The 26361-nt window shown below is 38.9% G+C and overlaps 1 protein-coding gene across 18 annotated transcripts in view; it reads right to left on the bottom strand.

Annotated features, from left to right (window-relative positions):
* Positions 1-401: 401 nt before the first annotated feature.
* Positions 402-26361, bottom strand: part of LIMCH1 (LIM and calponin homology domains 1) — a 339225-nt gene continuing 313265 nt past the window's right edge. For 5 of the 18 annotated variants that reach the window (XM_055246654.2, XM_055246658.2, XM_055246659.2 and 2 more), the window contains 10 exons: positions 23788-23868; positions 20348-20440; positions 19385-19489; positions 17983-18110; positions 15911-16032; positions 14596-14716; positions 12529-12606; positions 10823-10931; positions 8076-8178; positions 402-3283 (listed from right to left, as the gene is read on the bottom strand). In XM_055246654.2, the coding sequence (XP_055102629.1) occupies positions 3258-3283; positions 8076-8178; positions 10823-10931; positions 12529-12606; positions 14596-14716; positions 15911-16032; positions 17983-18110; positions 19385-19489; positions 20348-20440; positions 23788-23868 (966 nt within the window). In that variant the 3' untranslated portion in view covers positions 402-3257. Of the gene's footprint in view, positions 3284-8075; positions 8179-10822; positions 10932-12519; positions 12607-14595; positions 14717-15910; positions 16033-17982; positions 18111-19384; positions 19490-20347; positions 20441-23787; positions 23872-26361 lie in introns of all 18 variants that reach the window. The other 13 variants (XM_055246662.2, XM_055246660.2, XM_055246664.2 and 10 more) reach the window with 6 other exon arrangements.

Raw genomic sequence — 26361 nt, 5'->3', positions numbered from 1 at the left:
CCCTGTCTCAAAAAAAAAAAAAAAAGAAAGAAAGAAAGAAAAAAGAAGTTTGCCTTGTTTTTGTCTAGCCAGTGCTGCGAGCTGACCATCATTTGGTTGTTTCAGACAAGTTTCACTGGCATTTGCATGGCCTCTGCTGGTTATCGTGTGTCTCATCTCCAGGAGCTTAAACCCTTCTACAGAAGGCAATTCCTCAGTGACCCCTAAACCAGCCAGTAAGTTTGGTTTGCCTTCAATAGTTGGCCTCAACTATGCATCAATAGGTACATGCAAACATCAAGCACTGCCATCATCGTCTATGTAACCCTGGACCAAAAGCTACAAGAGAAAGCTTGAGTCTCTCTTCCCCACGTAAGAAAACCAACTGCCACCCCTCCAAAAATAATTAATGGAATACAAAGTTGATTTGAGTATTTTATTTATAAATGTACATTTACTATAAAAGCTGTTGCATTTTAGACAACTTGTTGTTTTTATTTTTTACTGTTTCTCAGAGGCATTTTAGAATAAATACTTTAAATGAAAGTTAGTATAACCGATATAGAACACTGGCCCACCCAGAGCAGTAACATCTTTTGGACGGACTCACATATGAGGTGGATCATTTCAGTTTGTTAAATCTTACACTGTGTATAGGTAACTATAATATGTATTGCATTAATCACACTACATAGAAAGGAAACGTCACGGAAGTTCGCTAGTGAAAAACAAAAAGTTACCCATCATTTTTATTAAAGAGTAAGGACTAGCTTTTGGAGTATGAGAAAAAAAATCAGATATACTTCCTCAGGAACAATAAATCACTCACTTGCCTCATCTGTTTTTTAAACAAACACATTTACATTATAGCTCAATGGAGCAGAGCATTTTTTTTTTCCTGGGATCTCAAAGATTATTTGAAAAGAAATAGATCATACTCATTATGCTGCATTGGAAAAAACAAGATCTAGTCTGCCTAAGCTGCCATGTAACAGACTCCAAATGAAATATAAATCAAATATAAATAGAAACAGTTGGCAATTAGAATTTAGAAAATGTTGGAGATTATTCTGTGCTGGTGACTAGTGTTCATTATGGGAAAGCACATTTTGCAGCTGGAGAATGGGGCTTTATTTTTCTTGACTCGATTCTAGCTTCAATACATGTACAATGAGCCTCACTAAGAAATATGTATAAATGGGTTTGTGAAACCAGAAGGGAATGTGCAATATTCATGTAATCCTTACATAACGGATGGCGTTGCACATGTAAAAAGTATTCTATAAAAATCGGTTATGAATGACCATATTATACATGTTTGTGCATTACTGGTGGTACTCTGCTAATATCATGCAAAGTGTAAACATCCACATTATCAAAATATTTAATAAAACATGCAGGTGGATAATCAAAATATTGGACTTGATCTGTACATTTTCAAAACAATTTTTCTTTTTAATTTTTTCTTTTTTTCTTTTTTTCTTTTTATTTTTTCCTGTAAAACAGCAAACACCTCCATGAGAAGTCTTGGAAACTTGGAAGTGACTTCATCTCTCTTCAATGTACTGCATCCATAATTTATCACCATGTGCAACAGCTTTGCATTTTCTAAGGCACAATTTTTAATGAAATGATGTGTAGATTTCAATCCAATAACAGCTCATCCAAATGACAAATATGGTCGAAATCCCTCCAGTGGCTGAGGAAATTTCTGCACCTATATGGAACCCACATGCAAAGAACCCATCTAGCATGTAATAAATAATCGCTAGCCATACTCAGTAAGACACAGAAAAATTATTGCTTACATAACAGAAAAACATCTACTTGACCCCCTTTTATGACTACATCAATCTATTAGGAGTATATCCATAGTCTACATTCACAAAATGTCATCTTGACTTATTTGCCATTGATTTAAGGCAGAATAAATAGTCCCCTTTTCCCCAGTCTTAAAAACAAAAAACAAAAAAGCAGCCTGGAGATCTACATTGTGATGCTTTTTAATAACTTGACTCCTTTCTTGGCCAGCTGAAACTCGTCGCACAGGGCAGAAAATAAACCAGCTCTCCACAAGAGTTCCTCTCTAAACTTCTCCATGGGCAAGGTCCGGAGTTCTTGATAGCAAAAAAAGTGATGGAGAATGGAGGAGAGTAGGTATTCACTGAAGTGGGCAGGGCATAATCTGTGCTGTAGGTTCTTGCTGATCACAGACCAGGGGCTGACCACATCATGTACCACGTGGATTCTATTAAGATGGACTTAACGCTTTTCTTTGGACACCTGTGCTTCAGGCCCTTAAGGAGAACTTGCCAGCAAGGGTGAGCAGTGCTCACACCTAATGATGAACTTATCTCGGTGCCTCATCTTCCATTTGCCTCATGTTAAGTCTCTGATTGAAGACTCCTAATCTAGTGCCTGGAGAGAAGCAGGCAACAGAGGCCTGATGTCTGACATTGACTCTTTGGAAGATTAAACTTCCTCACAGATTTTGATAATGACTTTGGAAATGATGACTCAAATATTTCCCTCTGCTTTCTTCCTACCTTTGGGCAACGTCCCGGAGTGTAAATCTAGCTGATATTGCAAGGTTTTGCTTTATTTGATGAACCAGCCTATATTAATGACATAACTTCCAAGGTACACAGAATCTAATACTAACGGTGCAATAATTTATTGGTATAATTTCTACCTCCAAAGGTAAGTAACACAAATGTTTCGGAATTACATTATATATTATCAAACTAGTGTCTGCATTAAAAACAAATTATAGCTCAGAGATAGAGCTTGCTGTGATGTTTAGTTTCTGAAATGCATTACATTTATCCTTCAGTCTTAGAAGACCGTGTGTCTCAAATTGGCATGTCTTGCACTTTCTGCAGCTCAATTCTGTAAACATAAAATGTTTAATTCCTAGAAATTCTAAAACAAAACAGGTTTATTGCATCATTTAGCTAATTCCCAAAGAAGAGAATAACACATTTTAAACCATAAGCCTGTTTGACCATGCTAAAACCTTTTTTGAGCTATTCAGGATCATTACAACCCCATATCTTTTGTGTATACTGTGCAAATGCAAAAAAAAAAAAAATCCCAAAACAATAAACAGGAAAAACACAAACACTGTGCTACGAAAGAACAGATACCACCTTTCAGAAGAGCCTTTCAGAAATTAGGTAAATGCTGAGAAGCCCCTGAGCTTGGGATTTTGTTAAGCAGTTGCCAGGGGACACTCTCAATAAAGAAATGCTGAGTGATCCAGAAGCTTGAAAACCATGTCACAATGTTGTAGGCTGCCCGGCACCTGTGATTAAAACAAACAACAACAAACGAGAGTGGTTAGGCAACATTTCTCGCTTCAGACATTTTAAAACCTCCCTAATGAGCAACTGCCTTTACCAAAGTCTCCTCTTCCTGGGGACCGGAAACTTCTCCCATCCTGCTACTTGAAGTGTGGCCCCAGGACAAGCAGTATTGGCATCACCTGGAGTCTGTTTGAAGTCCGGGCTCTTGAGCCGCATTCCAGACCCACTTAACATGATGCCCAGGTGATTCACATGCACTGTGAAGTTTGATCAAATACTCTGGATTGCCCCTAAACCAAAGCATCTCCATCAAGTTTTCTACCTTGTCCTCTGGGGCAAATAGGCAAGAAAATAATCTCTTTTCTCTCAGTTTCCTTAGGTTTTGATTTCTCTAAGAATAAGTACATTGTAATATGAGGAATTTGACATATGATCTAGAAATAAGATTGCTAGATTCGGCAAGTATAAATACACAACACACAGTACAATCTAATTTCAGATAAACAACACAGAATTTTTCAGTATAAGCATATCCCATATGATATTTGGGACATACTTATGTTAAATCCAGAGCCCGCAATATTTGGGACATACACAGACTTAAAAAATGTATTGTTTCTGTGAAATTCAACTTTAACTTGGTTTAAAAAAATTCCACTAGGTATCTTATATTTTATCTGGCAATCCTATCTAGAAAGGATTGTTTGGGTTCCATATTTTCTGCTGAAACCTTCACGGGATTTCTCCTTTTTAGGCACTACAGTTGTGATGAGGCAACTGCAACATTTGAAAAGACCCCAGGGAGTTTGCATTAAATGCATTTTACAAGAGTGAATGATGGAACAGAACACCATGTACAAAGACACAGTCACCCAACACCCAAGCACAAATGGCACAAGTTAAACATGTGACGGCTTGATGCATGACAGGTAATTTGTTTTGCACTTCCATTCCCATTTACATACAAACTTAAAAACTGTTTACATTGCTTTTAGGAATTGCATTTTAATATGCTGGTATGCTATTTTTCCCTTCAAGAGAAAAATTTCATTTAAATGTGACTAGTTACTTGGAGAAAATAGGATTATATATTCAGGTTTTATTATTCCACAAAATGAAATTATTTTGTTTCACTTAGAATGCCTATGATGTAAACCACCCTTCACATCTATCCATCTCCACTCTTCTCAATTTAAATCAAATTTTAAAAAAGAAATAAAAATGGTTTTTAGCCATTTTTTTCCCATTCTGACTCCTTTATTGCATCTTGGATATATTTGACCAATGCAAGCATATTTATACTTCTCGACCCAAATTATAATCCCCTCTACCTATTCATTCCTAAGGTATATTTATTTCTTAGGACATCAGCAAAGAATTAAACAGTATTCTCAGATGTGCTGGTCATTCTCTCTGTCACGTGTTAACTTAATTGAAATTAGCCTAAAGATACTAACGTTATCTGGAAAAATGAACATGGGAGAAGAGTTAGGAAAATTTTGGAAAAAATAATTGGAAAGAAGGTGACCATTATTACCCAATATTAAAACATATTATGAAGCTACAATAATTAAAAACATTCAGTAATGGAGAATAAATAGGTTAATAAAACATAATAAAATATCCAGAAATAGACCTAAATATATATGGGAACTTAGTTTATGAGAAAGCTGGCATTTCAAATTAGTAAGAAAAAGAGGGATTATTCATTCAGTGATATTCATACAAGTGGGTAACTGGAAAAAAAAAATCAGGCTAGATATCTACCTCATTTTTTACCCCCAAATACAATCCTGATTATGACATATTTACATGTGAAGGAGAAAAAAAAACAATTCTAGAAGAAATCTCAGCTAAATTTATTTATACACTTTAAATGAGAGTTTTCCTAAGAAACCTATAATCCAAAAAAGAAACATATATTTCTCTTATGTGTATTAAATATATATATATTTAATTACATAAAATGAAAATCTTTTGTATGAAAATAAATCACAGAGTGGGAAAACTAATAACCACAATATGCGGCAAATATAACAAAGGGCAAATTTCTTTAATTTGCAAAGAACTCATACAAATCAGGTGCCAAATAGAAGAATGGGCAAAGGCTAGGGAAGCACTTTACAGAAAAGGAAATATAAATAGTGAGTAAACATATGAAAAGATGTTCAAACTCATAATTATGGAAATACAGATCAAAGCAATGAGGATTTTTTCCCCCACCAAGCAGAGTGGAAATTTTTAATGTTTGATGATATCCAGAGCTGATACAGGCTTGGAGAAAATAAAGGGGGTCTCTCATACATCTTGCAGGGAGAGTGCACTTTTCTGAATGATAATTAAGCAAGATGTCTGAAAATTTAAAAAGCACACGCCTTTTAAGACAACTGTGCTACTGCTCAGAATCTATCCTATGGAGATGCTCTGAAATATTCATCAAGATATATGCACAAGGATGTTCATTTAAAAATAATATCAAAAAATGGGAAACCACCAAAGTGTCCATTCATAGAGAATTAGTTTTAAATTATAAGTCCACACAATGGGATTGTATGCAGCTATTTAAAAGTCATTAAAAAGAAAAAGGAGATACAACATGTTATCTGGAAAAATTACCAAGATATATCATTAAGTTCAAAATGACAGCAACAAAAACCAAGTACAGAACACCATGAGTATATGATCATCACCTTTGTGAAATAAAAACCAGCACAAATCCAGGTAGATACATCATACTTATATGTATCTCTGTGTGTACTTGTGTGCAAGTGTGTGCATACACATGTACAAACATATATTCTGCCCCTACCCCAAGAAATTATTGGAAAGTGATTACAATGGAGATTTGCCCTTTTAATTTGGTGTCTTTCTGAACAATTCAATTTTTCTAACCTTATAGCATCTATAACTTTTATTTATTCATTGAATGTCTATAGAAGCAGAGAAAACAATGGGCCTTGTTTTCTCTGGTAAATCCTGGTGAAACACTGCATTTAAAATATAAAATAAAGAAAAAATCATTTTTGTGGCCTACCTCCAAATCACTTTCTCATTTTTCAGCTCATTACAGGAACTCCATGGTTTTGAAATTAAAAGCAGTTAATGCCCTTTATATTTGTATATTTAAGATAAAAATTCCTAGTCTTGAATTAAAAAGCTAATTTCCAAAAGAAATGACAATGAATCACCCAACCTCTCAATTTAAAAAAATCTAGATGAAAAGAGGTCACTCTCATCCAGAGGGGGGGTTCAGGTTTGTTCTGTTGGCATCCTTCAAGCACTTTAAATTGTGAAACAAACTCAGATCTACAGCACTTTTCAAATCTTTCTGAGCAGTCCTTCAACCTAACAGTGCCCTCTTCTGGTTCCGTAAATTACATTCAGCTGGTTCACTGTGGTCCACTGAGGTAGAGAAAAAGAGTAATTTATAGAAGACAATAGGAAAAATCGCATTGAAATCTGGGAGAAAAGAGTTTAGTTTTCCTTGTTAGCATATAAAAGCAAAAGTCCAGTTTAAATAAAACGGATATAATTATTACCTATTATACATGTATTATATATGTTCATTTGTGTGTATATATTTATGATATATGGTATACTATTTATATATTTAATATATAAAATATGTAGTATAAAAATTAATATCATGCATGATATAAATAGTCCAGTTTGATAGCAGCGGCTCTAAGTTGGAACTGTTTTGATCTCAAGTCAAATATTTATTACAAATCTAAACTACCTGGGTTTGATTAAAATTTTATTTCCCATCATTTTATTAATAGGCATACATTTAACTGAATTTACTAAATCTATAGCTATAAAACAAATTACCTTCAATTTTTATTCTCAAAGTTTTCAGTCTTGCAGAGATTTGAGATCCATGTAAAAAGGCAGTAAAAACGGTGACTTCACTTTGAGAAATAGTCATTCTTGAATTTCACACTCCCTATCTTCAATTTTTTAAAAGAGTTTCTGACTGATGAATCTGCACTAAAAGGTCTTCTGCTGTCTAGGTGACCCACCAGAAGGACTGTACTCATGATGGAGAATGAGGAAACATTCTGAGGCAAGCCACTGGCCAGTTTCAGATTTTCTCAACAGCGGCTAGGCAAGAGCACCCCCTGCTGCCCCCCAAACTAACATGCACCTTCCACAGTAGGAGGCCCTGATGCAAGACGGGAAAGCAGGCTTCTCACTTACTAAGGCAGCAAATCATTTGTTAAGCGCATATTGTTACTAAGGTATTGTAAAGGTGGGAGGTGGGGAAGAATCCACAGAGAAGTAGAACCCTCACTGTTGTCTCTCAAGGAACTTTCCATTCAGTTGGGAGCACATATGACATAATGAAACTCCTGAATGTAGGGCGTGGAGACATTGATGAGTTGGTGCTCGATCTGATAAACAGTGGAGAGCCACTCTCCCCATTTAACCATCCTCAAATGGTGCCAGTCGTCTAAAGACATGCCTGAACAAGTGAACTAACAGTGTTTGACAGACCTTATATCTCCTTTCTATCTCACCAAAATCTCTGTAGTGAGCTCAGGCAATGTTTTGACCTGCTGGTGTGCTGATGCACTTCAGGATAAAAAGAATTGGTCCACATTGTAGCAGTAACTTCCAGGAAGAAACGAGTGGTAAATATCTTTTCTTTTTTAACCTAGATGTTAAGAAACCTTTCTCTCAGAGTAGAGGGTCAACGGCTGGGGAGAAATATTTGAATTCCTAAATTGGGTCCTATGGAAGACATATGATTACACTCGGTCATCATGAGGCGTTCTCCCCAGTACTTACTTCTGGATCGCATGTAGCAATCATTACAGTTGAGGAGACCATTTCGAATCCTAACATCCGTCCCACTCACTGCATCTCCAAGCTGGCCTTTACAAATTCCACACTATAGGGTAAAAAGAACAGACATTGTAAGATGCATAAGGAGTTGTTTCTTTATAATGCTTAGTTACTGTTTATGTGAATAGCACAATAATCCCTTCTACAATCACCACATTTGTGGAGCATCTATTATGTGTAAGATGCTGCACCAGTGTCAACAGCAAAAGCAAATATACAGTTAGCATTTTAGCTTAATTCCTTGCATTTTACAGAGAAGGACACTGGTTCAGAGAGGTTTGTTGGCTTGTCCCTAGGTTGTGGAGCTGGTAAGTGGTAGCAGGTTGACTCCAAAGCCTAGCATCTTAACCTCTATCATACGCCGTTTCTCAATCAAAATGGAAGAACCATTTTAAATGCATTAAACCCTAGTGGCTTTAAATAAACACATGGCCAATGAGTTATCAATTGAAACGTGTCCATCAATAATCTTTAAAGGCTTGCCAGCATTGTTGCTAAGTTCTACCAGGTCAAAATTTCTAGGAAGTAGCTGTTCCATTTTTTTATTTTATTTATTTTTTAAGACAGTGTCTCGCTCTGTCGGCCAGGCTGGAGTGCAGTGGCATGATCTCAGCTCACTGTAACCTCCACTTCCTGGGCTCAAGCAATTCTCCTGCCTCAGCCTCCTGAGTAGATGGGATTACAGGCGTGTGCCACCACGCCTGGCTTTTTTTTTTTTTTTTTTTTTTTTTTTTGTATTTTTAGTAGAGATGGAGTTTCACCATGTTGGCCAGGCTGGTCTTGAACTTCTGACCTCAGGTTATCTGCCCACCTCGGCCTCCCAAAGTGCTGGGATTACAGGCGTGAGCCACCGTGCCCAGCCTGCTGTTCCATTTTATATTTCCACATTAAAGGCAGTGATATTCAGAGCAACAAACCCATTGGGAATTTCCACCAACACAGGCTGAGTGCAGAAAGAGACTGTAGGATATACTTGGATGTTTGTACCAGAAGGGTACAAAGGCAGTGGAAGTTGGTCTGGATGCCAGCCTCTTGCAGGGGGACCAGGATCTAGCCCCTAATTCATGCTCTAAGGTGACCTGGGACAGAGTGAGGCTACATCGAAATTATGTTACAAGCTGCCTCTACATTGCAAGAGTGGGGAATAAATCCAAGAGGGGATGTACCTTAAAGCGTCAGGCCAGCTCCAGGAAGTGAATGATTAGAGTGAATAAAGGCCTTGAGAGTTAAGAAGGCAAGTCTCCTGACCCTTGAGAATCTGCAAAGAGCCCTTACCACCTTGCTTATTTCTAGTCCTGATAAAGTTTCTGAGAACAGAATGCAGTGTTGAAACATATTATCTTGGCATAACTACAAATCTTAAAAAGCATATTCCTTGAGCCTCAAAACATCCGTAGACCATTTAGGACATACGTTATCTAGGTTAATCTTTACAATGAGAATATTTTTGCTTGTCATTTGTAGAATGGTTCTCTATAGAAATAAAATAAAACTTAGGAAACTGTGGTCTCATTCTAATACTTTTGATAAATGAAATCTAAAATAAGTATCTATGTTGTGTTTTGCCTATGATAAATCTTGCTTTCAAGTGATTACTGGTATTATTAAATTAGTAATTTAGGGACAACTTCACTGACTTTCTCTTAGCTTATAGGCAAAGTGGGAGTTATTTTAAACCCAGGCAAATTTACTTCATAGCCAAGGAAACTACCAACAAGAAATAAAAGAAAATTCAAGAAGGGAAAAGAAAGTATGTCAGGATTATGCAGACCAAGAAATTACTCCTCCTCAGAGACAGAGGGTTCGCCTTCAAAAATTACATATTATTTTGAAATGTGTCCATGAGTGGAAAATAAAGACAGGATATGCTGATATAGTCCAGCTTATAAATTTCATAATAAATCAGGTATAACTGGTTAACTCACCTACTTATTACCAAGAGATCTGGGACTAGAATCTAGAACTCCTCATTTTCAGTTTATTCACTAATTCATTCACCTAAAAATATTTATTGACACCTACTCTGCTAGGTAGAGAGAAAAGAATGGTAACTAAGACAGACATGGTCCCTGCCCTTACAGAGTTTATTAGAGGAGATAATATTTAAACAATTCAATAATCAGTAATAAGGACCAAGAAAGGTTCTATAAGGACCTATAACAAAGGCAACTTAGTCTGGGTGGACAAGGCAGCTTTTTTGAGGGAGTGATATTTAATCTAAGATTACAGACATATTCATTTTGAGACCTACAATTTTCTAACTAGCCACGTAATTGACAGACAATTTTCCACTAGGTCAAAGACTAAAACCCTTTCATATTAAGTCCTAAGAGTTTAAGAAACAGCATAGACATTACATTCCAAATAAATCCACATGGCTCTAAAAGATTTGGAAGAGCATCATCCTCCCCAGCATCCCATTCTCAGCCTCCTGCTGGAGTATATGTTCTTTAGCAATAAAAACTGTTTTGTAAGGACAAATTGCACAAACCTTTCTGCTTCTTCTAATCTGACATCCCAGAGGGATTCGTGATAGGACAGTTTCATTCTGAAGGAATGTCTATACAACCTAGACAGTGAGACCTCACAGACAAAGCCCTCCAGAATTTCCAAGAGGCATTTTTCAGCACAGAACGATGCCAAAAGGCATCACGAAGTTGTGTCTGGAGAGCAAAGCAGTAAGTACGTACTCTGAAACATTGGATGTGAAAATAGAGATTGAGGGTCTCGATGATCATCGCAGCTCCTTTACCCAAAGGAAGCCCACAGGAAGAGCACAGCTTCTTTCCACTTATAGACCTAGGTTTAAAAATATACGTAACAATAAAAACTTCAGTTTAGAATACCTGGTCAAACACACAGACATGGAACCTCATGCAAAAATGAAAATATGGATTTTTAAGATGCCTATATCATGAATGAAATGAGAATGACAGAACTGATGATGAATAGGAGATTAAACATTAGATATAAATGGCAAACAACTGTCAGACTAAATACACTGGGTCTCCACTGTGGTGCTGAATCTGGTGCGTGTGTTTAAGTTATTAGGTTATTTGTTTCAAGAAGTTTGTGTTGTAGTCTATTCAAATGCCTCAACATGATTCAATATATTTATCATACTTTTTTATAAGTCCTAAAAGATAACTGAGTTTTGCTTTGCTGGGGTTTCAATATTGCTTTTAAATTTCCTGTAAGTGGTTCACTGGTCCACTATAACATTTCTTTTTACTTATTAAGAAAACAACATTTTTGTTTGGAAATAATCACCTGTGATACAGCAGACTAGGCAGAGGGCCCAGAGAGGTGAGATCTAATGTCTGCTCTGTCACCAAGTTCTCTGATCTGGTGTAATAAACTAACTTTGGGTTTCTCTTTCACCTTTTAATATGAAAGGATTGGACCAGATTATCTCTACAATTTCTTCCAGTGCAAACACTCTGTGAATGAAGGCACTTGCCTTCTCTCTAAACTGTAAGCCTCTTGAGGCCAGGACTGCATCTACCTCCTCTCTGTACCCCTTCAGCACCCAGTACAGTGCCCAGCAATGGACTGGAACAAAACCAGCAGAGCAAAACCAGGTGAGAGGACACCTTCAGCAACCCATCTGAAACTAGACACCTGTCCTCTGAAAGGCAGCTTTTATACAACTAAGATCACATTGCAGTGATGCCAAATGTCTGAGAAACTCTTGGAATTACACAAGGAATTTAAAAATATGCAATATCATTTGAAAACCAGCAGGATACAGAGGGACAGGAGAAACAGAAAGGAAGACAGTAGAAAAGAGGAAGAGTTCCCCTAATCAAATGCTATTTATTAGGATTTCCCTCTTATCCAGTAGTTAAATGAAATTCCTACATCAAAGAAAATCTCTGAGCACTCAGTAATTTGTCTCTCCAGGGAACGGGAATTCAGGCGGCTTTTAAAAATATCATGGGGCCCAGTTAATGTCCAGAAGTCATCATTAGAGAGCTGGAGTAGGTTAGAAGGATGAAGTTTCGTTTGTCAGCCTCCGTCTGGTTCTCTGTAAGAGCCATCAGCGGATCCTGCCTAGAAGGGCTGAGCCCTCTTGAAGGGAAAGGCGCCAGCTTTGGAGCCTGGCGATTGTCTGGTGGATTTTATTATTAGATTGGAGGTTCCACACAATGTAATTAAAGCCCTATGGCCATAGCGGCACCAATCTCACAGGCCTGACTTTTTCTTTTGCAGCTGATAAATCTGCAGGCAGATGGACAATGTTCTCTTTCCTCTTGCCTCTGTGTGTGTGTAGGAAGAGATGTGGATGGAGACATCCCTCAGAATTATTTGGCAAGCACTAATTCAGTTGAAAGGATGCTTGGCAAGCTCTAGTCACAACAAAGCAGCCTCAGAAAGGCCTGCTGACCTCTTGTACCTGTTTGGTGACTGACCGGGAGGGGTGGGAGAACAGGGAGAGAAAGGCCCAGCCTGGAAGTGCTCTCGGGGACTTTTCCTGTAATGTGGTAAAGGAGTCAAAAATTATGACAAGCAAAGAGAAGCCACACTCCATTAAAAAAAAGACATTTTAGATTAGGAAAATAAAATAAAATAAAACTTTCTTGACAACCAAATCAAAGACCACAGCATTTCCTGGCAGTATTTTTTTTTAATGAACAAAAATAGTAATAATGTCTAACAAGAATTGTACATGTATTAGCCACATAAAATCAAAACCAGGCTGGCATGCTGGCATTGCTGAACAGAAAAGACAGAATATTTTTATAATCTTTATTTTTAGTTAATTTCTTCATTCGCTAAAATTGCCAGGTTGTTTTTTAAGTTGCTAGCCAAACTGCTTTGGCATGCTAATTAGATATAAAAACGATGGACTCTGTGGAAGCGGAAAGATGAGGAGGGATCCAGGGCAGATCTTCAAGGAGAGCCCAGAGATAAAGGGCAGAACTTAAAGGAGCTATTTTCAGTGACTTCCCTTATCAACAAATTCATTATGGATATGTGGGATGAAGGGTCATGTTCAAAACATGTAACAACTGATATGTCGTGGGCATCAACAAGTCAGAATACCCCCAGCTAGAAGCTACTAGAAGGGTTGTACATGAGCCCTGCCTGTGATTAAGCCATCAGCTCTGGGCTCTTGCTTTTAAAAGTTAATATCATTTGTAAAGAAAAGGGGTAGAACACAGAAAAGAACAAGGGAAAGAAAAATACCAACACAGAAGTGTTGTCTCCCGCTTTCAGCATAACTCCCTGATTCCGCTTCCCACCCAAACCTCCCTCGCCAGGGAACGCTTGTCTTCTCCAAATATCACATTTTCATGTAACACCCTAAAGTATAAGTACCAATGCTTTAAAAAAGATTAAACATCACTGCAATAATCAATAACAATAGTGATTACTTCTAGGCAATTTTAGCTTCTATTGATTCTGAGTGTCATACAGACAAATAGAAATGAAACTGGATAGACATAAGAGAAACAGAGGAAATGGTTCAAATATTGCATTGGGAAAAAGGAAAATGTAACAAGAAAAATAAGACTAAATATTTTTCTCTTACAAAACAAGTTATCATCATCATCACCTACACTTACTATTAGCCAGGCACAAAACCCTATGAGGTAGGGACTATTGTTATTCCCATTTTATAAATGAGGCAGAGAAAGGTTAAGTAATTTGCTCAAGGTCCAATGTAGGCAAGTGGCTGAGTCAAAATCTGAATAGAGGTGGTCTGGCGCTAGGTAGAACGATTGGTTACAGTACTATGAATGTTAACATTTTAAACATTGGATTATAAGGAATCTCTGGCTCAAATATGATCATCCTGTGAAACTGAGGGTTCGTTTTGAATTCCTCTACTACTTAATCAGTTAAATAATTTGGATAAGTTATTTAACTTCCTTAAGCCTCAATTTCGTCATCTGTAAAATGGCAGGAACAATCTCATTAAGTTATTGGAAGGGTTCAGTGAGTTAATGGATGAAAAGGAGAGAAATATATGTAAACTCTTCAACAGAGTGCCTATTATATTGAAATGGTTCAAACATGATAGAAACTATTATTGTCAAAAATACTTTCTTACAAAATTAAATTACAGCTCAGGCAATTACCTTACAGGAGAGCATAATAATGAGAGAATAACATTTTTTTCCTTGAACGAAACTTTGTCCACAGGTTCTAAGGCAATTTAACTCAAATGAATTACAAACACAACAGGCCTGCACCTGCTTTCCAATGTTTAAATTTGTGAGCTAAAAACATAACTTTGCCTATTACAACTTGATAAATTCAGAGTACATATTTACTTGCCAGAAAGACTGTCCCAAACTTCCATTTATATTGACTACCTTGTCAATGAGATTTAATGGAGAGAAAGCACAAAAATGCTGTTGTCCTCTTGCCATCTCACATTTTTCATTCTTCCCCCTTCTAACTAAATGAATTTTTCAAAAAGGGAATCCCACAACCATTGTGTCTGGTTACTCACTTCCGCCTTTCACTGGGAGACTCGATCTGATGGTTAATGCTTTTATCCAGTGGGAGGGTTTTTGGCTTCACATCTTCTGAACTGTGCGTTGGATTTGATATCTGCTGATTCTGGGATGGATCTGAGGCCAATTAAAGAACATAAATGTAGTGCACAGTAAAATCACCTTACTACCTAGGAAGTCGTCTTTCTTTAAAGTGCTAATGCCTGTTGAGGTTTTATAGCGATTTCATGCAGGTCATGGGCACATGGTGGTTAGAGAGGCCACTTAAATCACTGCATCGTGATTTAGTTTTGGAAACAAAGGAGGTCAGGAACCATGCCCTTTCCCCTTGCTGATTTCTGATATCATAAAACAGTACTTTAAAATATTGACTTCTTATGCATGAAAGAAAGCAAATCTGGGTGGATACAATTATAACCTGGAACATCATTTCTAAAACACAGTGAACACCCATTGCTTTCTCTGACTCATGGATCACACCAATTGTGATGCGGTTTAAATCCATAGGGCACCTGAATGGTATTCAGCTTGCAGGATATCTCTGTTTGGGAACATGCACAAATCTATGCTTATGTATTATAATCAACCCAGGTAAATATCTGTATAGACAACAGGCTAAAAAATTTAAGGCAAAATTCATTAATTCCACCATTGAAAAATGTTTATTTGGTCAACCAGATTTGCTTTGGCAATAAACACATTTACCAGGGTCACTCTTTCATCTTCTTAACTCACTCCTCCTCTTTGTATCATTCAACATTTGAAGTTTCAGTTATCTAGGAATGGTCCTGAAGACCCCTGGCATGTAGAATTTGATCATTTTGGCGAGGAATACATTTGAATTTTGCTGTGGTGAGCCAGGAGCGTGAGAGACACAGGTGGCAATGAGGGTGAAATGGCAATGGGAGCTGATGGGACCTTCCCAACATTCCAGCACCCACATCTCACCCGGCTTTGGGGATTCCACTCCTCCATAAGCATTTTATGGGGAGAATATGTCCAATGGTGGAACTGGGAATTTGAGGAAGTCTCAGAATGCACTACTTATGAAGGTCAAAGGTTTTCTGTAAAGTTACATTTTTTTTTTTTTAAGTGCGAACACGCTCTCAGGTCTCACTGAGTCCCCAGCAAGTTCCTATAGAGTCTGGGCACACGATGGTAGGAGTTTATTCACTATATATTGGGCATAAGCTAGAAGTCCAGGGCCCTTAGAGAGAAGCCTGCAGCCAGCAGAGATCATAGCTTTTTGGACAATGTGGGGGTCTTACGACAATTTAAACATTGAATGAAACTGGTCTTCTCCATTCTTACCCTGAGCAAGCTGTGGGTTTGTTCCACAGTGTGGGGCCCCAGCCTCGGTATCCAGCTGATGGTCTTCACGGACTCCTTTTGATACAGGGTTCCCAGAATGAGCCAAGGCCCCTTCAGTTCGGCTGTTAAAATAAAGAGGTATACTTCAGAGCAGAGAGAAAAGTAACTGAATCGACCTTCTTGGTCCTATAACTTGAAGGATGGAAGTGCCAATTACAATATAAAAAAAGAGATGGGACTGTTTATTTATTCTATTTTAAAATAGATTTAAAATGATAAAGTACTACAAATTTCTATTATCCACCCATTTAACAAGCTCAACAAACTATCATTTCTGATGCCTTCTCTGTCCACAAAGGTCTTCATTCTAATAATTTCAAGGAATGCCAGAGCTAACCTGATATTCCCAAGAGAGGACTTACTGTAAAAATAATTTAGCCACATGGAACCTTTGAAGACCATGGTAACTCACTGGCCTTTCAGTGGCTTCTGTGTGCAAAGAATGAACAGATGGAGGAGATAAAAGGAAAGTTTTTCTGGTGAAAACAGGGACAGCCTGGAGAACTAGCTAAAATTCATGTAAAATGCCTGTCTGGAGAAATTGCAAAAATGCGAGAAATTGCAAAAATGCAAAAAATTGCAAAAATGAAGGTCAAAGGTCTTCTGTAAAGTTACATTTTTTGTACATTTTGTAAATAGCTTATCAGCATCATTCAGATCTTCCTGACTAGTGGTTTTCATTGCATAAAACTGAAAAGTCCCTTTAAAGAGTTTAAACTGGAAAGTCATCCAAGGGCTCTACAGTTTCTGGACATAGCCCTGAGCACCTGTAGCTTACAATTTAACCAGTCTTCTAGCTGATGAGCATAGGAGAATTCGCAGAGCAAAATCCCACCGGGAAAGCTCTGCTCCCAGCCAACCTTTCAAGTTGGCCAGTCTTTGAAAATGACACTTAGCCTTTCATGCCTCAGATCCCTCTGGGATGCTGTGTGTGTACACATGCATGCACCTTTGCCAATACCTATCTGGTAACTCAGAGCCCCAGAGGAAAACATCTTTCTCATGAAGAACATGTTGGTGGCAGAGCACTGCCAGCTTCTTGGGCTGTCTGTGCGTCCCTTCTAGGTAAGGGATGGGGTGGGGTGGCATGAATAAACCCATTACAACCCTCAGCCACAACCAGAGTCTGTTCCAGTATGAGCTAGTTTTGAGTGCTCCAGGGGTCCCTAGCTGTCCTTTCTGATCTCCCATGGAACACAGTAGAGCATGGGTGGGATAACTACCCATAACCAATTGATTAGTTGGTTATGCTTTATACTACCACCAGAGCAAACATGATTTCTTACAGCTCAGGGGATAATAATGGCCAACTTCAGGTCCACAATGAAACCACAGTGGTGGGACCCCAGGTTCTCATTTCAATTTCTATCACTCCAGACACATTCATCATTTCAAGTGAGTAATATTTAGGTTTGGGACTTTGAATCAGCTTTTGAAGACTGATACTGTCCCCCTTTGTTTAAAAAAGAGTTTGCCTATTTAAAAATAAGGCTATTTAGGCATGGTGGCTCACACCTGTAATCCCAGTACTTCAGGAGGTGGAGGCAGGTGGATCACCTGAGGTCAGGAGTTCGAGACCAGCCTGACCAACATGACGAAACTCCATCTCTACTAAAAATACAAAAATTAACTGGGCGTGGTGGCACGTGCCTGTAGTCCCAACTACTTGGGAGGCTGAGGCAGGAGACTCGCTTGAACCTGGGAGGTGGCAGTTGCAGTAGGCCAAGATCGCACCATGGCACTCCAGCCTGAGACAGTGAGACTCTGTCTCAAGAAAAAAAAAAAAAAAAAGAAAAAAAAAGGAAAAAATTAAGGCTATTCATATTCAAAAGCGTAAGGGCACTGATTTTAGACCTATTACAAAATATGTCCAAACAATATGTAATGTATTACTGGGGCATTCATTTCGAAGCTGAATATAATTTGCATCAGCAATGAGTACCCTTCCTGGGTGTGCATGAGCAGAGCCCAGCCTTGTACATTTTCATGGACGGCCTGGGATGGGCTCATACCTGCCCTTCTCCTCCAGTCGATCACTTTCCCTAGTCTTCAGCAATGAGTCACTGTCATCTCCCTGGAATGATTTCTTCCATCTTCTGTCTTGTTTTTCATCTTGACAGTTTCCCAGGTCTATCTGATTCTAAGGAGAAAAACAATGAAAATCTTAAGTATAAATTTTAAACACACTGTATAACCCTTATCTCTGGCCAGGGATATTTGAAGTATTTTTCAATCATGTTACCTATAATTTAAAGAACAGTTGTCCAAATTAACTGAATAGCAACTGATTTCCAACTATTTGGAATAAATGTATAATCTGAATCTCTTTAGAAAGTTATCACAAGAGGGAATTGATTAGAAAACCCCTCTTTCAAAATAAAACAGTCATAGGACCGCTCATTTCAGGACAAATGGTTTTCTGGTATCCACAGGTTATTTTCCTTTATGTGGATTATGGACTACCCAGGTCTTGACATAACTTCTGCCCTGTACTTCCATCTTCTATGACCTTATTTGGGGAATGTGGAGGCAGACCAGACTTTATAGGCTCTCTCTGGCCTTCAAAGACAACATGTAAATTTCTTGTGAATTTTTGTTTGTTTTTAGTGCTGTCCTACATAAGTTCATTTTATTTATTTATTTAGGTTTTTTTATTTGTTGTTTTAAGTTTTGGGGTACATATGCAGGATGTGCAGGTTTGTTACATACATAAACACGTGCCATGGTGGTTTGCTTCACCCATCACCTAAGTGTTAAGGCCAGCATGCATTAGTTTTTTTTATTATTATTATTTCCTTTAGAGATAGGGTCTTGTTCTCTCACCCGCGCTGGAGTACAGTGGTGCAATGGCAAGATCATGTTCACTGCAGCCTTTACCTCCTGGGCTTAAGGGATCCTTCTGCCTCAGCCTCCCAGGCAGCTGGGACTACAGGTCTTGTGGAATGTGGGGGGTTAGAGGCAATTTTCATGGATGCTGGTGGAGAACATATTATTGACATCTCTGCTGCTGCCAAACAATGGAAAGGAATGTATAGTACGGCAGAAGGGAATAAAAATATCTATTGAATGAATGAATGATCTGGCAACTGGGCTGTGAGAAGGATATTCCAGAACATGATTTCACTAATTGAGAACTTGCCAGCCAGGTGTGGAGAGACTTTGGCTTCCAGACTACTGGGATAGATCTTGCTGGGGTAATGACTTTACCACTCCCCAGGAAATGACTCTAGAGTTTGGCTGCAGCAGTGATAGAACAATGGGGTACAATGGCCACATAGTAGCTGACGTGACTCTAGGGGAATAGCTAGTCTTGGATTTAAACTAGTGAGTCTGTTGGGTAACCTTGGTCTTGGGGTTTTGTACTTCTATTCAGATTTATTTATTTCACAAATTGCTTTTAATCTGTGGTCTCACCATTGTCCCACTGCCTTCAGTCATGGAGGAAGAGGTAGACAGCTGGTCAGCGGAACTTGAAGAAACAGTAAATGGAACCACAGTGTCTTCAATTATCTTACGCTCCTAAGGGGAAGGACAGAAATTGATGAAAGGGGGGAAAATAAAAATCATATTTGTCAAGAGAAAAATGTCATTAAAGTACTTTAGAAAAAAATCAGAATATGTTCAAACAAGCAGGGCATTTTAAAAAGTCTTATTTTCCAAAAGCATGCAAACCATATAACACTCTCCATGGGTAATAATTTAGAAATTAACATTTAATTTTGAAAAACAAAGACTCTGCAAATTAATTAGTTAGACTGATATAAGAAGCCCAATTAGAAATGCTATTAGGGATCTGATTATGCACAAAAAGTATTGTTGAATATCAAATTCACAATATGAACCATGAACAAACTTTAGATAATATACATAAAATGCAGCCCCCTTTAAGTTATCTAATGTGTTTTGGCTTATTCATTTAAAAAACAAAATGAACCTAAACAAAATTCTCTTCTCCTCCAAATCTCTTTAGTGCTATATAGTAAATGCATTCATTCAGCCTCAATATCAAAATTATCCTCATAAAATTAATTCACTATTACCAAACAACAAACAAACACACAAATGAATGGAACTGATTATTTCATGTCACCTCTCTAAGATCAATCAAGAATCTCACTCACTGATTAGAGAACAGATGTAATTCTATCATCTCCCTTGACTGTGACTCAACATACCCTTATCACGAACTGTATTTGTGAGGAATTGTGGTCTTTTAGAACCTAAATGACATGACTGTTTTAAAGAGGTTGATGGGATTCTGCTGTCAGTAAAGAGTCAGACACAGCCACATGCATCCGCATGCCACAGACACAGAGTGTTGCTAGACTTTGAGGAATTGGGACGACAAGGTCAAATTCCTTCTTGGGAATTTCCTACCTCCTCATAGTATCTGCGTTCTTCCTCTTCCACCTCCTTTTGGGCCTTTTCCCACTCTTCTTTCAGCTTGTCCTGCTCCTTCTGGTATCTCTCCTGTTATGGAATTTCCATAGATTGTTCTCAACTGACCATTGCATATGTCATCGGGAATTTTCCCCCCTAAACCACCATGTACAATATGTTGCAAGATTATCTTCTTCTTGTAAGGATTCTGAATCTAATTGATTCATGCAATAAAAAGGGAATATGGTTTTGTGGCACTCAAACATTTTGGGAACATAATCCAACAGACAGCAGTATTTTCTGCTGCTAATGTTTTGCTTACAGAAAGAGAAAAGACGGAAAGGTGGAAAGCCTCTAAAATCTTCCTTCACTCAGGTTTTGTTCCAGGTGTGCTAAACCAATAGTTTGGTTTTATTGGACCCTTTAGAGATGAGTTTTGCCATTCCACTAATAGAAATGCATTGCTGCGAGGAGAGTGTAATAAAAGATGAAACACCTTGAAGTTTTATTAGACACACAATACAGAAAGGTCCACTGTGGACAAGATGATAATTAGCTGAGTAGCTGAATTACTCTTTGCTTGTGACTATTCTACCAAACTAGTCTTCCTAGCTTTAAGTAACTTCTCAATTAAGAGCAGTTTTTAAACAGTCCATTAGAGTACTTCTTCAGAACTGCCATTTTTGCTTTCAGAAATAATGCAGCAGAAGTCACCATTTCTAGGGGGAAAAAGAACTACTATGAATAAAAATGGTGTTCAAAATGTGACTGGAGTCCTCAATGGCTGATTAGAAGAAATGAATAAATGGGGATTAAAATTAATGCATAAAATGAGAAGTGACACTCCTGATGTGTTGGGAATGGCATCCTGACATGACAGAGACAAAGGAACCATTGATGTGTGGTGCACACACTCAAATATTTTAGGCTGACTATTGTCAATCCTCTCTTCGAGGCTGAAACAAGTCTGCTTCTGTCTTCATGGCGAAGCCACTGAGATTTCCTCCAGGTATCACCTGTTTTGTCGGTATCTTAGGAGCAGAAGGACTTTCTTGGCATTCTCTGGAGCCTGGTGTTCTTATTAACTCTAACAAAATCATTGTTGATCAACCCATGGCATGCTCTTTATTTCCTGGTAAAAATTTGTTATGAAAACCAAATACTGTAAAGTTTTAGAAAGGGACTTCAGGGGCTTTTTAGAATACAGGAAAGAGACCTTAAAACTACATAAAAGCTGAAAACAAGTAAAGCTTCTTAGGCTTCTTGGTTCTAGGAGCTTACATCACGTGTTCCTCTCACCAAGAGGATGAACTGATGATGCAGAGATGCAGAGAATGAAAGATGTAGTATTACACACACACACACACACACACACACACACACACAATTTCTCTCTCTCTCTCTCTCTCTCACGCCCTCCCCTACAGACACCTTGGCCCACAACCCACCATGCCATACCAGGCAACAAGTTAGAAACACAGGAGCAATACAAAGGCCTGGTGCCTGCCTCTGCTACCAGGGTCACCCCTTGGCATGTAACAGAGCACCACAGTGGGGAGCACATTTGCCTGACTTCACCATGTGGAAATTTGACTCTTGGCTGTTCACCATTTAGCTGGGGAATGAGCATCTAACTCTCCCAGAGACGAGCAAATGGTCAGGGGTGCACTGAGGTCTCACAATGGACCTCAAATCCCAGTAGCCCCGAGACTTTGATGAATCGGGTTCCTACTAACAGTTTGGTATTGAAAGCTTAACCTTCTGCAAGTTACAAAATGCCAAACGTAACAGGCAGAGCCAAAACCACACTACCATCTACTACTGCTATCTAAATCACCGTCTACCACCTCATCCCTGGGAAATAAGCCAAAAGGATTAGGAAAAAAAAAAAAAGAAAGAAAAGAAAAATTAAGTGAAATAAACTTGCATTAAGCATTGCTTTCTACACACTGCATGTTCTCACTCATAAGTGGGAGCTGAACAATGAGAACACATGGACACAGGGAGGGGAACACCACACACTGGGGCCTGTCAGGGGTTGGGGGGCTAGGGGAGGGATAACATTAGGAGAAATACCTAATGTAGGTGACAGGTTGGTGGGTGCAGCAAACCACCATGACATGTGTTTACCTATGTAACAAACCTGCCCGTTCTGCACATGTATCCCAGAACTTAAAGTATAATTTAAAAAATGAACAAATGCCAAAAAAAGCATTGTTTTCTACAAGCAGCAGAAAGTCATCAAAATTAATGAGATTTAACATTATTTTCCTTTATTTATTTATTTATTAATTTTTGTAAAATCAGTACTAGTGGGAATGTAGTGGAAGGAGCATGACTTTTAAAGTCATCCAGACTTGGATTTGAATCTGGTCTTGACACCTGTTAGTTGTGTAACCTTGGGCAATTAACTTAATTTCAGTGAACTTTACTTTCTTCAATTGCAAACAAGGGCTAAGAAGACATACTTTGAAGTGCTGTTTGAGGATAAATGAAGTAAAAATGTCAAGCACTAACCTCAGTTCCTGGCACATCCCAGGTACCCAACATAGGTTAGTTCTTTAGTTTGCTAGGTTACCTTTTGAAGCTCTGTTTACCTTTTGAAGCCCTGTTAATCCATAAAACTGGCACGAAGTGGGAATATGATGAACTTACTACTAGAATTTTTCTAGAATTGATAATCAGCAGCTTTTACTCAAAGGTAGAGCAAACATTTCTTTTTCTTTTCTTTTTTTTTTTTTTTTTCGAGACAGAGTTTTGTACTTGTCCAGGCTGGAGTGCAATGGTGTGATCTCGGCTCACTGCAACCTCTGCCTCACGGATTCAAATGATTCTCCTGTCTCAGCCTCCCTAGCTGGGATTACAGGCATGTGCCACCACGCCTGGCTAATTTTGTATTTTTAGTAGAGATGGGGTTTCTCCATGTTGGTCAGGCTGGTCTCCAACTCCTGACCTCAGGTGATGCACTCACATCGGCCTCCCAAAGTGCTGGGATTACAGTCTTGAGCCACCACACCCAGCACTCAAAGGTAGAGCAAAAGTTTCTATTTAAGAAACTAGACTGAGGCTAAATTTTATTTCATGTGTATGCTAGCAGAGAGCTTTTAGATAATTCATTCCCACTGCTACTTTACGGGAAATTGATTGGCAACTAAGGAGGTGATGAATGGGTAGACTGGCCCTTAACCATACTTGGAGGGTTTTCTGGTTCAGTGTTAATATGAATGGTTTTTCATCATGTTTATTATTGCAGTCTTTGGCAGGAAGAATGAGACACAGGGTACCCTGTTACAAGGACAAAAAACGAACTGACTTGAGACTCACTAACTTCTGAGAATAACTTGATTCCATTCATTTCCTGTGCTAAAAGTCTATTTAATGCAATGGAAAGACGACAGAAAAGGAAAAACAAAAAAAAGCAGCAAACCCCATCCTACCTGGAGCAAACGTTCCTGTTCCTGTTGCCATTTTTCCTGTCGCCTGCGCTCCTCTTCTGGGTCCCATGCCCAGAACTTAAACTGCTTAGAAAAATAAAACCACGATCAGAATTGAGCCATGTACTCAAGGGACAGGCCAGGTCAAGAGAAGGCAATTGGCCTCTGGCCTGGCACCCAGATTGACACACAGAAGCAGAAGGCTTCATATATCTAAACATCCTCTTTGGTGCCAGAAACCATTTTTTAATCTTAGTCCCTCTTTGATTTACTTCCAAGACGCTGGTATGATTCTCTGAATCTTTTTGGAGCTAATGAAAACACAAAGTAATTAGCCACTGGCATTGGAAGGCTTTGCTTCATTTCTCTTAGAAGTGTTTTCTCTTAAATGCATTCATGCTTCTGAGCCTAAGGTGCTTATTCTGCATATTGATCCTGGGTCCAAGCAAACGAGACCGGTTATTTTAGCAGAAATGCATTTTGTAAGAAGTGGTGTTTGCCACGCTACAAAACTAATCTTTTATACTGCTGTTGCTTTTCCATACCACCTTTCCCTACAGTAGGTTATTTAACTCACCAATGCTCACCAGTACCACCTAAGATCCAGGCAAGCAGATCACTTGCCCTGGGGCCCTCATGACACAAACACTCAAGCTTAAAGACTTACTTCCTTTTTGTATTAATAAAAGGTTTTTGCAAGTTTGGGAACCAAGTAAATAATGAGGAATAACAGAGAAAAATCCATGAACCGAAGGAGGTGCCCAGGCAACAGAATATGAGACTGGGAGGGTGCAGGTGGGGGGTGGGGGGGAAGGGAAATCACGGCCTGCCCCCAGGAAACCAGGAAAAGAGGGGCTGCTGTGTTTAAAGTCGGCTGCCCCAGTCGCCCGGAGTAGGTGCCCAGGCAGACCAGGGCACAATAACTGTGCTCCTCCCTTCCCTTTGTTCTGATGGGGTAGGACAGGGAGGCAACTGCCTGGGAATCTTGAGTTGAAAAAGCAAGGCAAGGGTGGGATGGGAAACAGGGTTGGGGTGGGGAGGGGTGCAGGCAGAATCTATGTACCCTGGTAGCCTGGGAAGATGAACAGGGTCAGTCCTATCCAAGGCTTTGATAGATCCAGTTAGTGCCCAGGGTACCTGGGCCAGCCCACCTCCCACTCTGCCTGGCCCCCAACAGATCCACATTACCATTCAGGTGCATGGCAGGTGGGCTGGCCCAGGGAAGTATCTTCAGGCAGAGAATGCAGGCCAGGCTATGGGTGATGCTTGATTTATAACTTCATAAATATTTAGAACTTTAATATATTTGGACAAATGAAACATGGGCCTCATTTTGTACTCTTGCTGCTGTGCTTCCTGCAATTGATTGGGATGGCCATGATGCTCACAGAATAGTCAAACCCAAGTGGGCCAATAATCTAGGGATACTAGCTTATCGCTTCCTGCTTGCCACTCCTGAGTTTCACACTGCACATTAGCATATTACAGGCTCTTGGAAGTTATGCAGGGGGAAAATCATTTAATTGTGTATACAGATGGTCCCCAACTTAGGATGGTTTAACTTAACATTTTTTCAAGTTTATAATGGTACAAAAGCAATATGCAGTTGGTGGAAACTGTACTTCAAATACCCAAACAGCCATTCTATTTTTCACTTTTAGGATGGTATTCAATAAATTTCATGAGATATTCAACACTTTATCACAAAATAGGCTTTGTGTGAGATGATTTTGCCCAACTGCAGGCTAACATAATGTTTTGAGTACATTTAAGGTAGGCTAGGCTGAGCTATAATGTTCAGTAGGTTGGGTGTATCAAATGCAGTTTTGACTTAAAGTATTTTCTACTTACAATGTCTTTACTGGGCTGTAACCCCATTCTTAAGTTGAAGAGCATCTGTAATCTAAAATTTCCCAAACTCCCTTGGATGACCATAAATGTTATCCAAATGTGGTTACACCAGATGAGAAATTCTATTGGAATTTAATGGCGTTGGAAGTTGGCTCCACCTGTCATTGTTCTAGAACTTCGAGGTGGTTTAAACATTCAGAAGCTCTTCCAGGGAGGGGCATGGCCCCTCTTTGTCTTTTGAGGGAAAAGGGGATGTTTATGTGAATAAAGCCATAGAAAAACCACTGAGGAAAGTCCAATAGTAGGAAAATAAGAGAAACAATTAGGAATTATTTAATTTCTAAATTTCACTAGGCGGTGCTTTCAGGAATAAGTCAAGTAAGGAGTGGGCAGATAGGAGGAGGAAGTGTGGGGTTGGGGGATTGAGCACAGAAAATACAGAATATGTGTTAAAAGGCAACAGAGGAAAGCAGTGGGTATTTTAAGAGGAGGATAAAGGGGAAGAAACCAGAATGATAAACAAGAGAGAATGAAACAATGATCTTGCTCCTTCTTTTGCAGATTATTTGCTGGGCACTGACTGTGGGCCAGGGCGGGGGTACCAGCTGGCCAAGTGGCCCAGCCTCATGGAGCTTACACCTGAGTGCGTGTGGAGTGGAAGAGTGACCAATATATGCATATGACCAGAAGACAGTGTGATAACTATCATAAGAGATGTAAAAGGTG

This window comes from Symphalangus syndactylus, chromosome 16 (genome assembly GCF_028878055.3).
Source record: "Symphalangus syndactylus isolate Jambi chromosome 16, NHGRI_mSymSyn1-v2.1_pri, whole genome shotgun sequence".
In the NCBI taxonomy this organism is placed as follows: domain Eukaryota; kingdom Metazoa; phylum Chordata; class Mammalia; order Primates; family Hylobatidae; genus Symphalangus; species Symphalangus syndactylus.
The sequence above is the reverse complement of the archived record's forward strand: the minus strand, read 5'-3'. Positions and strand labels throughout refer to the sequence as shown.